The sequence below is a fragment of the Stegostoma tigrinum genome, chromosome 2, assembly GCF_030684315.1.
Source record: "Stegostoma tigrinum isolate sSteTig4 chromosome 2, sSteTig4.hap1, whole genome shotgun sequence".
Taxonomy (NCBI): domain Eukaryota; kingdom Metazoa; phylum Chordata; class Chondrichthyes; order Orectolobiformes; family Stegostomatidae; genus Stegostoma; species Stegostoma tigrinum.
The window spans coordinates 113,950,604-113,964,697 of NC_081355.1; the positions used below are offsets into that span (position 1 = coordinate 113,950,604).

At 41.8% G+C, this 14,094-nt stretch overlaps 3 protein-coding genes across 4 annotated transcripts in view; 1 reads left to right on the forward strand and 2 right to left on the reverse strand.

The window, feature by feature from the left end:
- The window catches only part of steap2 (STEAP family member 2, metalloreductase), a 94,410-nt gene extending 86,798 nt beyond the window's left edge, over nucleotides 1–7,612 (reverse strand). The window contains exon 1 of one of the 2 annotated variants that reach the window (XM_048547462.2): nucleotides 7,531–7,612. The gene's annotated coding sequence lies outside the window, so the exon portion shown is untranslated. The remainder of the gene's footprint in view (nucleotides 1–7,530) is intronic. The other variant, XM_059638626.1, reaches the window with a different exon arrangement.
- LOC125460258 (uncharacterized) overlaps nucleotides 1–14,094 on the forward strand; it is a 94,479-nt gene that overhangs the window by 18,945 nt on the left and 61,440 nt on the right. The window contains exon 2 of the mRNA XM_059638639.1: nucleotides 7,581–9,343. Within this exon, the coding sequence (XP_059494622.1) occupies nucleotides 9,339–9,343 (5 nt within the window). The 5' untranslated portion in view covers nucleotides 7,581–9,338. The remainder of the gene's footprint in view (nucleotides 1–7,580; nucleotides 9,344–14,094) is intronic.
- LOC125460252 (metalloreductase STEAP1-like) overlaps nucleotides 1–14,094 on the reverse strand; it is a 42,011-nt gene that overhangs the window by 13,469 nt on the left and 14,448 nt on the right. Inside the window, exon 3 of the mRNA XM_048547494.1 lies at nucleotides 7,531–8,022. Within this exon, the coding sequence (XP_048403451.1) occupies nucleotides 7,531–8,022 (492 nt within the window). The remainder of the gene's footprint in view (nucleotides 1–7,530; nucleotides 8,023–14,094) is intronic.

A 14,094-nucleotide genomic window follows, 5' to 3' on the forward strand; every position in this document is an offset into this window, starting at 1 on the left:
CACCCTCTGTCTCCTACCTGCAAGCCAATTCTGCATCAAAATGGCTCGTTCCCCCTAGATCCCATGTGATCTAACCTTACTAACCAGTCTACCATGTGCAGCCTTGTCAAACGCATTGCTGAAGACCATACAGACACATCTATCGCTCTGCCTTCATCAATCTTCTTTGTCACCTCTATTGACAAAGTTTGAATCCAACTGACCTCTTTCAGACATGAGAATGAATATCAACACATTGTGAAGGGTAATTCCTGGCTGGCAGCATTTGAAACGGTATGCAAATAGTTTTAAGAATAGTATCTCTAGTGTGAACACAGCAAGAATCACTGCCTTTGCTGAGCATGAGATACTGTGCAACACTTTGAAGGCAGGGCGCATACTTAGCAAGATGAATAGTGGAGAATTGCATGAGAAAAATCTCCAAGGCTTAAGGAGGGAATGCCTCCATGAAACTCACCAAAACCAACACTTGGCCAAGATATAGGAAAGTTCAGTCCATCACGTCGAACACCTGTCATCCTGCCAGAATGCATTCAGTATACACCATATTTTTCACCATTTCCCGCCCTCAAATTGCAAAGGAATCAGATGCTGCTTGGTCAGGAATGAATCCAATGTTCTGGGTAAGCTGTGGGGTGTGCAGTTCTGCAACAGACACTGCACAATGCTGATTGCAGGATAACTATGTGTGTAATTACACAACGTTTTGGAATGAACTACATATGGAAGCTAAAGTTTGAAAGTGAAGATTTGACAAGAACTACCTGCTGTAAATGTGCTAGTGACCAGGTCTTCTCAATCCCCTCCCCCTTCCCCCCACCCCGCTCCAACCAAACAACATGCCCACATGACCACTCACTGACTGAGGGCGGCATACATACAATAAACCTTAAAGTGACTCAAAGTATTACTCAGAGGCAATCTCAAGGCTCAAACAACAGTTCTGCTGCAGAGACCATCAGGCAGTGGGGTGGTGGGGGTTAGTGGTTACTATAGTGCATGCTGATCAGGCGCAGTGACCAACTGATTCCTTCACAGCATCATTAAACTCAGCAAACAACCATTATACCCACCATCAACAAATTATTAGGCCACGCACATCCACCATGCCCTATCACACAGTTGGCCACTATCCAACAATAGCAACCACCTATATAAAAGTCTTCTCATTAACAGCTTTATCCGAAGAAATACACATTTACAAATCAAAATGAACTAATTGCCAACCGACTCCCACAGCTACCTAGAATACACCCCCTCCCACCCACCCTCCTGCAAAAATTCCATCCCCTATTCCCAATTCCTCTGCCTCCGCCGCATCTGCTCCCACGATGAGGCATTCCACTCCCGCACATCCCAGATGTCCCAGTTCTTCCAGGACCGCAACTTTCCCCCCCACAGTGTTCGAGAACGCCCTTGACCGCGTCTCCCGCATTTCCCGCGACACATCCCTCACACCCCGCCCCCGCCACAACCGCCCAAAGAGGATCCCCCTCGTTTTCACACACCACCCCACCAACCTCCGGATACAACGCATCATCCTCCGACACTTCCACCATTTACAATCCGACCCCACCACCCAAGACATTTTTCCATCCCCACCCCTGTCTGCTTTCCGGAGAGACCACTCTCTCCGTGACTCCCTTGTTCGCTCCACACTGCCCTCCAACCCCACCACACCCGGCACCTTCCCCTGCAACAGCAGGAAATGCTACACTTGCCCCCACACCTCCTCCCTCACCCCATCCCAGGCCCCAAGATGACTTTCCACATTAAGCAGAGGTTCACCTGCACATCTGCCAATGTGGTATACTGCATCCACTGTACCCGGTGTGGCTTCCTCTACATTGGGGAAACCAAGCGGAGGCTTGGAGACCGCTTTGCAGAACACCTCCGCTCAGTTCGCAATAAACAACTGCACCTCCCAGTCGCAAACCATTTCCACTCCCCCTCCCATTCTTTAGATGACATGTCCATCATGGGTCTCCTGCAGTGCCACAATGATGCCACCCGAAGGTTGCAGGAACAGCAACTCATATTCCGCTTGGGAACCCTGCAGCCCAATGGTATCAATGTGGACTTCACCAGCTTCAATATCTCCCCCTTCCCCCACCGCATCCCAAAACCAGCCAAGTTCATCCCCTCCCCCCACTGCACCACACAACCAGCTCAGCTCTTCCCCTCCACCCACTGCATCCCAAAACCAGTCCAACCTGTCTCTGCCTCCCTAACCTGTTCTTCCTCTCACCCATCCCTTCCTCCCACCCCAAGCCGCACCTCCATCTCCTACCTACTAACCTCATCCCACCTCCTTGAACTGTACGTCTTCCCTGGACTGACCTATCCCCTCCCTACCTCCCCACCTATACTCTCCTCTCCACTTATCTTCTTTTCTCGCCATCTTTGGTCCTCCTCCCCCTCTCTCCCTATTTATTCCAGAACCCTCACCCCATCCCCCTCTCTGATGAAGGGTCTAGACCCGAAACGTCAGCTTTTGTGCTCCTGAGATGCTGCTGGGCCTGCTGTGTTCATCCAGCCTCACATTTCATTCTCTTAATTGCCATTGTGCATTTGTTTAATCTCTATTCTTGTGTGCCTTATGAAGTGCTATCCCTGTGTCAGGAGTCTGGCATATGGAAGGCTGCTGACTTTCCCTGCTGAAGTGGAATGGATGGGGTATGGATTGGGCACAGCAGATGGCCATGCACTACCTGGCTCAGGACTGCATTAACTCAGCACATCCTGTAGCAGCTGTCTGAGACACAAGCACTGGTGAGTCAAGTGGTACAGCAAAAAAGCTGTCATCCTGAGAGAGGACAACTCCCTGATCCATGGTGTCACTACCTTTATCATTGTGTAGCACCTCTACAATCCTAGTAATCTGTTGGAGGACATATCGCTGGACTGCTGTAAAAGCCTCTCTGGGCATTGGGCTTTGCTGCTGCCATGATGGCACTGGCCTGGGGATAAGGATGGATCCCATGACCTCTCTCCTTCAGATTGTCCAGAGAGATAGTTCATTTGCTGCTGGTTGGGAAACACCTTGGTGCCCTTGAAGATGATGTGCTTGGCTAGTTTCCCAGGCAGCAGCAGGCAGATTGTGATCATGATCTCCCAGGAGGAGCTGGTCTGCCATTTGTTGCAGCAGGTGAGGCAGGACATCTTGCAGGTGATGTGCTTGAAGATGGCATTGACAAACAAGGTTTTTTTGACAGAATCATAGAAACCCTACAGTATGGAAGCTGGTCATTTAGCTCCTTGAGTCCACATCGATCCTCCGAAGACCAACACCCAATCCTTTCCCTATAATCCTACATTTCCCATGGCTAATTAACCCAACCTGCACATCCTTGGGCACAATGGGCAATTTAGCATGACCATTTCACCTAATCCACACATCTTTGGACTGTGGGAAGAAACTGGAATGCCGGAGGAAACCCATACGGACACAGGGAGAATGTACAAATTGTACACAGATGGTTGCCCAAGGGTGGAATTGAACCCGGGTCTCTGGCACCACAAAGCAGCGGTGTTAACCACTGAGCCACCATGCTGCCTAATGAGTTGATGTCATTCATGGTGGAGGAAGAATTGTGCCAGTGTCTAGCATCTAGTTGCAGATGCTGTAATTCTCCTTCTGGCTCATCTTGTGCCTCTTTTTGCCTTTGACACTTTTCTTGGTTGCCCCTTACTATGGGCCCTTTTAGGGGACTTACCCATGGCTGCCGTTTTAGGCATATTGTGGGTGAAGGTGGTGGTTCACTGAGTTCAGATGTCGGGTAGGGTCTACCCAGTGCTGCAACAGAAATTGAGGCAGCAGCTACCAGATAGTCCTTCATTGCTGGATCTGCAGCAAGTTGGGTGGAACTAACAAAATATTCATTCACTTTACAAGTTAATGTTTGCTTACCCAGATTCTGTACACAAATAAAAAATATAATAAAATTAATCATATACTCAAACTAAGAATTCTAACAGGTCATTGGCACAGTTGGCCCAATGTTTTCAAACAATATATGGATAGATTTCAGAGCCATGCGAGTGAATACTCCAAATTAATCTACTGTCTTTGAAAAAAAACACTGAGATAAGGGATTAGTACAGATTAACCTGAACTTAAACAATAAAATTTAGCATAGCAGTAAACACAAGGCACTTTCCGGAAAGAGCAGATTTAACAGTGTGTTAATAATTTATTTGACGATGTTACAGCTACTTTTTTAAGCAATATTATATTGTAACCACGCTCAGGAGTGTTCAAGATATTTGAAAATTTGCAGAACTCATAGTGGCATTGAAGAGGCTGTGTCAATTTGGTAGGTCAGTACTACTGAGTGTGATTTTTTTAAAAGCCAGGGCAAAGATCTCTTTCTGAAATGAAGGGGTGCTGTGCTCTAGGAGCAGGTTTAAAACGAAACTAAGTAATGGGATCTAAGTAATTTGTTTTTTGAGCAGATGAGAATGTGACTGAAAAAATGAGAGATAGAAAAGCAGTCAGGAAATTAAAAACAAAGATTAAGAAAAACTTTGGAATGAACTGATTGTCTGAGGCAACAAGATGAACTAGCCAATATGGAATACTAAAAGGAGGGTAAAAAAAGCCCTCAGGTACATAGCAAACAAGGAATGGTGACAAAATGGAACACAAAAAGTCAAAGCTTAAGAAAAAAAATGGGAAAACAGAGATAAGCTTTGAAATTGAATTGCCTAGGAACACAAAACAATAATACAGACATACAGAAAATTCAGGATAGGCAAAGGATAAAGAAGATAAACTCTCAGATAAAGGCAGCAAAATAGCAGAAATTTTAAATATTTACTTTGATTCTTTATTTATCAGGGAGATGAACCAATTACCAATGACATATGAAGAAGTTTAAAAAAGATATTTAAAACTGAAAGTGAATAAATTATTTTTCAAAAGATATTGATAGGTCTACATACCACAGATCGCTGCATAAATTGGCAATGTACTGCATGAATAAAGGATTGGTTTGCAACAGGAAGTAGAGAGTGGGGATAAGTGATCTATTTTCCAGTTGGTAATCTGTCACTAGTGGAGTTCCATGGGAATCAATGCTGAGATTCCAACTATTTACAATGGATATAAATGATTTTGATGAAGGAACCAAATGTATTATTGTAAAATGTGATGGTGACATCAAATTAAGTAGTAAAGTAAAGTAGTTATCAAGATGAGGTCGAGCTTTTGCAAAGGAGTGTAGATTGGTTAAGTGAGCAGGCAAAGTTTTGCAGATGGAGGACAAGGTGTTTAAATGCAAAATTGTCTATTTGGTAAGGAGTTTGGAAAAACAATAACTCTTCAAATAGATAGAAATTGCAGGAGTCAGAGACACTGAGAAATCTGTGGGTCCTAGTGCATGAATCACTGCAAGTTAGTGTGCACGTACAGCAAATGGTTGGGAAGGTAAATGGATTATTGGTGTTTCTAACAAGGTGATTTGAACATAAAACCAGGAAGTTTTACGCAACTATACAGGATATTGGAGTGACCACATTTGGAGTATCCTGTTTTGGTCTTCTTATTTGAAAAATATATATAATTGTTTAGAAGCAGTTCTGTAAAGATTCACTCAACTCATTCATTGGATGAAGGTCTTTTCTTATGAAGAAACGCTCGCTATATCCATTGGAGTTTACAAGAATGAGAGGTGACCTTATTAAAACATATAACACTTCCAGGGGACTGGATGGGATGATACCTATAGGATGTTCCCTTTTGTTGAGGGAAGATTAAGATTAGGGGATAGAGTTTAAGAATAACAGGGCTTCCTTCTAAGATAAAGCTGAGGAGAATTCTGTTTTCTGTTGGAGTGTTTTTGGAATGTGGAAATCTCAACCCCAAAAGATAGTGGAGACTTTAAAATGCTTTACACAAGAAAGGAAGATGATGGATAAGTGTCAAGTTAAAAGGAATTTGTTTAGAAGAAAGACAGAGAGTTACTGAAGACTTATTTTGGCAGAAAGCACACAACCAGGGAGCAAAACAAGATGGCTTCGGGGAGAATACGCAGAATGCAGATTGACCGGATTGAATAACTTCCCAGGAAAGAGAAGGAAGCAGTAATAAAAATTCAGTGAAATCGAACATACATTTCCTAATACACCTAATAAAGTTACGAATGGATCTAAAATGGAGGTAATCCAGGAGTCAGTTGACATTGAAGACAATCACAATTTGATAGAAGAATACCAAGAGGTTTCAGTCATACTGGAAACTAAAGAGAAGGATATTTCAGCAACAAAGAGGAGTAAGACTTAGTCACAAATCATAAACACAGAATAAATTCAGCTCCAGATCAAAAACAATTTCTGCACTATCAGGTTCGCTACAGAATTTGATGCATTCAGAGAAAACATTGTTAGCAACAGTTAAATATGACAGCTCCAGTTTTGTCAACACTAAACTGCAGAAATTTCCAAGACTTGATCAGATCTGTGAAAGGTCTTGATTATGGTGGTGACAGACATTGTACAGTTTGTTGCGACTAGTGTGAAATTGAGATTGTGTCACTCAAGATGAAGCAATCAATGGGTAGTTGTATGCATGACAAATAGGGGCAAGCAAAGGAAAAACACTAAACTCCTGTATGGTGGATCCATAAAATTAGAAAACCAATCATTCAAAGCAGCATATAATCTAGAGATAATGGGAACTGCAGATGCTGGAGAATTCCAAGATAATAAAATGTGAGGCTGGATGAACACAGCAGGCCAAGCAGCATCTCAGGAGCACAAAAGCTGACGTTTCGGGCCTAGACCCTTCATCAGATCAGCTCTCTGATGAAGGGTCTAGGCCCGAAACATCAGCTTTTGTGCTCCTGAGATGCTGCTTGGCCTGCTGTGTTCATCCAGCCTCACATTTTATTATCTTATAATCTAGATGTGGTTAATCAATGCTATAAAATGGGCAAATTGACTTTTAGTATAGGACTAGACCCATCGCTTAATAATTATAGTAATTATACGAGTAATAAAACAATAAAGCAACAGTTAGGATTCTGTAATAATATTTTCTGATATTAACTTAGCTACAAAAGTTTGAAGTAGAAATTATTGAGCCTACAGATGATTGAAGTGATTAATTACTACAGAATTGAGACAAACTATTTTCAAAGAATGTGGTAACCCTGCAAGACCAAATATTATTCTTTCATGTCTAGCATTTGGGTTGAAATTTACTCCATCTTGAATCATTTAAAGTCTATAACTGTGTGAAATGATTGAACAGACATTACTTCTATAATAGGTCTAAGTATATAATGCAAAACAAATGCTCAGATGCAGGTATAAATTCATTCACATGAACCTGAAGGATAAAGAAAATTATGTTGGGGCATTAGCTTTAGTAACTGAGGTGGTATTGTATTCATTTTTGACATTAAAGGCCACCGAAAACAGGAACGTATTCTACTTCCCAGGAATGACTTTACATTTATAATCAAGAAAATTCACAAAGCAACAGCATACGCTAAAAATAATTATGCTAACAGTTTTTCTTATTCTTACCTGTTGATATGCCCAGTTGAGTAGTTTGTATCTGTATGATCTTCTCATAGGATAGCAAAGGCTGAAGAATGCATGCAGCACAGCATAGAAGAAGCTGAGGAGTCCCAGTTGTTTCCGTACCAACATCCAACGAGCCAGCCACTGAGGAAAACGTCGATATTTGGTACCAAAATAGAGCTGAAAAATGGCTGCCAAAATTCCTGGTAAATACACTGAAGCCAAAAGTATAATGGCAACTACTGGAAGCATTTTGTTCATGACCAAAATGGGAATTTTGTAGGATACATTTTTGCTTTCAGTTAAATAGGGGTGAATGATATCTCTCAGTAAAGTATATATAAAAACAACAATGGACAATCCCCCAGCTAGCTTTACAGGAAATCGCCAAAGTGGGAAAAACTCCAGTTGGCTATCAAATTGTGAAGGATATTCAAAGTCATCAAAAGGGGGATGTTTCGGCCATGTTGAGTTTCTTGTTGATCTCCTGGAATTCTGCAACATAAATTGGATTTTGTCAGTGGACAAAAGAAGTATGTGGCTTTCAAATGAGCATAATTTTCCTTCATTTCAATTCCTAAATATAGATCTTGAATAACTGGGGTAGTTGTATAAACACTTGTACAGCTTTAACGTAACTACCCCCTGCTATAAGTAGAAGTACTCATTCCAAAATCACAGGCTTTCATCCAACTGATGCGACCTACAATTGGGAGCCAGGACAGGCGTGGAGCTGCGGAACAAAACAATCAATTAGACTATTGAATTGCTGCTCACATACAGAATCACAGGATTTTTACAGCGAGAAATGAGGCCATCTAGCTGATCATATATGGGCTGGCTCCCCAGAGGGGCATTTCAGATAGTGCCATTCTCCTGTCCTCTCCATTTAACTTTGCACATTCCTCCCTTTTTGAAGAACTATTCAATTCCCTTTTGAATACTGTTTGAGAGACACTTGAAGCACATTTCAGCTGCTACGACATTCCTAAACTTTGTGATGAGTGACAATGGCCCTCAGTTCACAAGTGAAGAATTTACCTGTTTCATAAATAATTGGGAAATTCAATACCTGATACCACCTCCACACTATCCCCAGTCAAAGGGGAAGGCTGAGTTGGCAGTGAAAATTACCAAAAGAATCAAGGAAATCCAGCAAGTGGCCCTTCTCAAGTGGAGAAAAACAATTACTGAAGGCATTGAAATAAGTCGAGTAAAAAGGACCAATAGTATGCAGTACCCAAACAATTCTTCCAAAAGCAATAAGTTATTGAAACTAGAAGTAGGAACAGGTATGAACAGCAAAATCAAGTTGATATGGCAGAAAGTCAAATTTAATTTAGACAAGACTGCTAAACCATTGCAAGAGTTGAGCATTGGAGAATCAGTGAGAATTGAAAGCTTCATCACTCTCAACAAAAGTTAGCCTAAGTGGCAACTTTGGACCTATGTAAGCAGTTATTGCCTTAACTGTACATGATAGATCTGAAAATCTAGGTAACCTATTACAACTGCAGGCACATGCTCAGAACTGGAAGAGCTGTTCCTCAACTGCCAGGCAGCCGATCAGGAACACGTGAACTCATCATTGTTCAGACCACAGATCAAATATCAGTCTTAGAGATCCACAGCAACCCAACAGCAGAAATGGAACACCAACAGGTATCGTGCCAACACCAAGTGACGTAGGAATGACACTCGCCGGGGAAGCACATCACTTGAATGAACAGCCAGCAATAATGTGTACATGCACCATTAAGAGACCTGCTCAATTTAAAGAATGTGGGTGGCATTTTACCAAGCCCTGAGTGATGAGGTGAGTGGTAACATTCAGTGAGAAGGTAGATTTGACATCAAGGTAATCTCACTGCAACATCCTTGCTTTGCTCAAAAGACATGGCAAGATCCTCACCCTGGTGCAACGAGTTCCCAATATTTGCTCATTGTTGCTTGTAAGAGGTTTTCATAACAGTCCAACTTGCCACAAGTTGTGATCTTAACAAACTCAGTGTACAAACTAGCTATCAGGAAAACTTATCATGGAAACTGCAGCACTTTTTTGCCAGATCTACTTTTGTTTTTTTCATTCACAGGATGAGGTGCAGGCAGCATTTATTGCCCATCCCTAATTTCCCAGAGGGCAGTTAAGAGTAAACCACATTGCTGTGGGTCTGGAATCACATGTTGGTCAGACCAGGTGAGGTTAGCAGCTTCCTTCCCTAAAGGACATTACTGAACCAGGTGGGTTTTTCCAACAATCGACAATTGACTCGTGGTCATCATTAGACTCCTAATTTCAGACATTTTTTATTGAATTCAAATTCCACCATCTGTCCCTTGCTCCAAGAGACCTCTGTGTTGGACACCAGTCACCTACATCTCAAGCACAAGCTACCCATCTGTCTCTCCACCAATTTGTCTATGTTCTTCTAATCCCCTACTGTTTACAATGCTTCCAAGTTGATATCATCTGCAAGTTCAAAAATATCGAGGTAATTAAGCAGTAAAGGCAAGCATTCCAAGACTGACCTTTGATGAAATTCACTGAAAAACCTTCCACAGCCTGAAACATATCTAGTAACATGTCTATTACTCTGTTTCTTAACACTCAGGCAATTTTGTATCCATGTTGCTGCTATTCCTTTTTATTCTATGAGCTTGACCTTTGCTCACAAATCTGCTGTCTGGCACTTACTTAAATAATTTCTGGAAATCAACATGTACCACATCTATAAAATTTCATGAACCAATTCTTTGTTAGCCCTTCAAAAAGCTCCAGCAATCTAAAAAAAGATTTACATCAATGATGCCCCTCCTCATCAACCCATACAGTATCCATCAATGAACCTAATTATTTGTCCTAAATTGTTTCTTGCAGTTTCCCAATCACTGAAGTTAAATTGACTGATCTGTCATTGCTTGGATTATCCTAACACCCTTCAATGAAATAAGGGAAACATATGCAATTCTCCAGTCCCCGGCACCGTCCCTGAGTCAAAGTAAGACTGAAAGATTATTGCAGTGTATCTCCAATTGTCACTTCTCTTAGTAAATTTGGATCCCAGTTCCAATACCTTGTTAACTTTATCCAATTCTTTCTCCTTATCAATCTTCCAGTGTTTAAATTTCTTTCTCTTTCATTGTTGCCTTTGTAACATCATTTTCCGTGGTAAAGACAGATGCAAAATCCTTGTTTAATACTGCAGCCCTGCCATCTGCTTCAACATCTAAAAATCCTAATCAGTTTCATGCCATGCTTTCCTGCCTTTTTACTGTTTATAAACTTTGAGAGGATTCCCTATGTTCGCTGCCAGTCTCCTTTCACACCCTCTTTGAGTCTCTTGTTTGCTTTCTCACTACCTATTTGAGTCTTCTATATTCATTTCTGGTTCTCAATTGTATATCTGTTACAGCACTTTTTTTTATTCTGGCTTGTAATTTCTACCACTTTCTGTTCCATCTAAAGAACTCTGGATTTTGTGGTCTACCCTTCTCTTGATAGTACCTAAACAATTTCTTCTTTAAGTAACAATAGTGTTGGTGGTGCAAGCAAAAATAAATAATCATGGGGCAAGAACCAAACCATGTATCTAGAGCAGGCAGATGCAAGAGTGACAATTGACTAAAACATACGGTAATGCTACAAAATCAAGAAAAAGGTATCAAAATAGACACAAAAACAGAAATTGCTGGATAAGCTCAGCAGGTCTGGCAGCATCTGTGGAAGAAATCAGAGTTAATGCTTTCAGTCCAACAGTCCTTCAATTTACACTTTCTCAGTTCTTTCAGTTTTTAATCAAAATAAGGCTGACATTATGGTCTGAAATTATTGAACATCATTTTCAATGCTGAATACTACAAAATGCCTATTCAAATAATCAGCTACTTTTCCTCAAGCTTCTATTTTAGCTTCACTGGAACACTGCAGGAGCCTGAGGAATAGACGTGCTGGATGGCAGAGATTTGGAATGACAGCTGACTAGAAGCTCAGAATCACAGGATTCCACTGAGGATTGAAAAGAACTGTTCCACAAAGTGGCCATATAATCTGTATTTAGTCTCACCACACTGTAATACTAAACTAAAATAAAACTCTTAAAAAAACCGAATGAACTGCAGATGCTGGAAATCTGAAACAGAAATAGAATTTGCTGGAAAATCTCAGCGGGTCTGGCAGCATCTCTGGAGAGAAATCAGAGTTAATGTTTTGGCTCCAATGACCCTTTTGTGATGGCAGCTAGGAAAAGGATTTTTTTTAACAGAAGTTGGGGCAGGGTAAGCGGGGAGAGTAAATGATAAGTGGAAATAGAGCCCAAAGAGACAGAAAAACAGTTGGACAGGCAAGCGAGCGGGTAAAGGTCAATCTGGGGGAGTGAACAGCTGCTAAGTCTCTTGCAGCTGGTGGATTGTTTGGGGCCTTAGATAGTGAACAGGAGGAGTAAAAGCACAGAGGTTGCATCAACTACATGTGCATTGAAACAAGAGATGGTAAGGGAAAGGTTATAAGGGAGATTGAAGAGTCGGTCAAACTGTTGATGGAAAAATTGTTTCTTTAGGATGTTGAAAAGAGAGATAAGCTCTTCTTAACATCACTTTGAGATGTAGGAATATAGAAGCTCATGGAATAATGGTGTTTAGGGGAGGCGATGGCCTAGTAGTATTATTGCTGAATTGTTAATCCAGGAATGTTCAGGGGACCCAGGTATGAATCACGCCACAGCAAGTGATGGAATTCGAATTCAATAAATAGAAATCTGGAATAAAGAGTCTAATGATGATCATGAATACATTGTTAATTGTTGGAAAACTCCATCTGATTCATGAATGTCCTTTAGAGAAGGCAATCTGCCATCCTTACCGAGCTTGGCCTGCATGTGACTCCAAACCCACAGCAATGTGATTAACTCTTCGCTGCCCTCTGGGCAATTAAGGATGGACAATAAATGCTGGCCTTGCCAACAACGCCTTCATGTTGTGAACAGAGAGAAAAAAAGTGGAAGGAAAGGAGAGTGAGGGTCTCTGTCTCCATCTTTCTCTTCTCCTTTAAGACATTCCTTAAAACCCATATCTTTGGGAAAACTTTACAATCATTTCTCTTATTTTCTTCTTATTCACCTTTGTGTTAAATTGTGATCAATTACATGGCTGTGTAGCATCTTGGGACTTAACTAGGTCAAAGGTGCTCAATACAAGACACAACTGTTACTCTTTCACATAGTACTAAAGATGCCAATTGCAGTTCTCTTGTTCATTGAATAAACATAAGTACTTCAGTCAAACAATTTACACTACTGCTTCCCACACAACTTTGTAGATAAACCTGAGTAGCTGATATTGCCATGTTATTCTTTACCTCCATGGGCTCAGTAAGTTGAGTTTTTTTTAGATTCCCTACAGTGGGGAAACAGGCCCTTCGACCCAGCAAGTCCACACCGCCCCTTGAAGCATCCCACGGCCCATCTCCCTATAACCCACACACCCCTGAACACTATGTACAATTTAGCATGGCCAATCCACCTAGCCTGCACATCTTTGGACTGTGGGACGAAACCGGAGCACCCGGAGGAAACCCACGCAGACATGGGGAGAATGTGCAAACTCTGCACAGACAGTTACCCGAGGCTGGAATCGAACCTGGGTCCCTGGCGCTGTGAGGCTGCAGTGCTAACCACTGAGCCACCGTGCCGCTTAATCACAACTAAACACTCATTTGAAACTAAACAGTGTGAAAAACAAAACAATGCAGATGTTTGAAATCTGAATTGAAAATGCTAGATAACTTGAACAGGTCAGACAGCAGGGCAGACAAGAATGCAACTAATATTTCAGGTTAATGGGAACTGCAGATGCTGGAGATTCCAAGATAATAAAATGTGAGGCTGGATGAACACAGCAGGCCAAACAGCATCATTGTGCTCCTGAGATGCTGCTTGGCCTGCTGTGTTCATCCAGCCTCACATTTTAATATTTCAGGTTGATGACTTTCAGGAAGTGACATGAGCTCTCTTTTGATTACATTATCTTCTGCACAAATGCTTGGCCATTAGTCTACATTTTCTCTCAGCTAAGATCAGGAATTCAATTGTGTTTGAGAGAAGGTGGTGCGGCGGTACTGTGTTTGGTTAATCAGGAAGACTGATGAGAGGAATGAAACTGGATGGAACACTCAGCATCGACCATGATATCTGTAACAATATAATCCTGCAAACTCCTGACTTGTACGTGGAGGTTTATGCAAAAAAGTGGGAGACCTGTCCCACAGAATGGTCAAACGACAATCTGACAGAATTGTCATGGAATCATGCTTTGGATACAAGACACTGCTATTTCTACCTGTGGGTATGCCTTGCCCCACCAAAGGCACAGATTACCAGAGATAGTAGGAGCTGCAGATGCTGGATGAACACAGCAGGCCAAGCAGCATCAGAGGAGCAGGAAGGCTGACATTTCAGGCCGAGAACCTTCTTCAGAAAAAAAGGTCTGAAGAAGGGTCTAGGCCCGAAACAGCAGCTTTCCTGCTCCTCTGATGCTGCTTGGCCTGCTGTGTTCATCCAGATTACCAGAGGT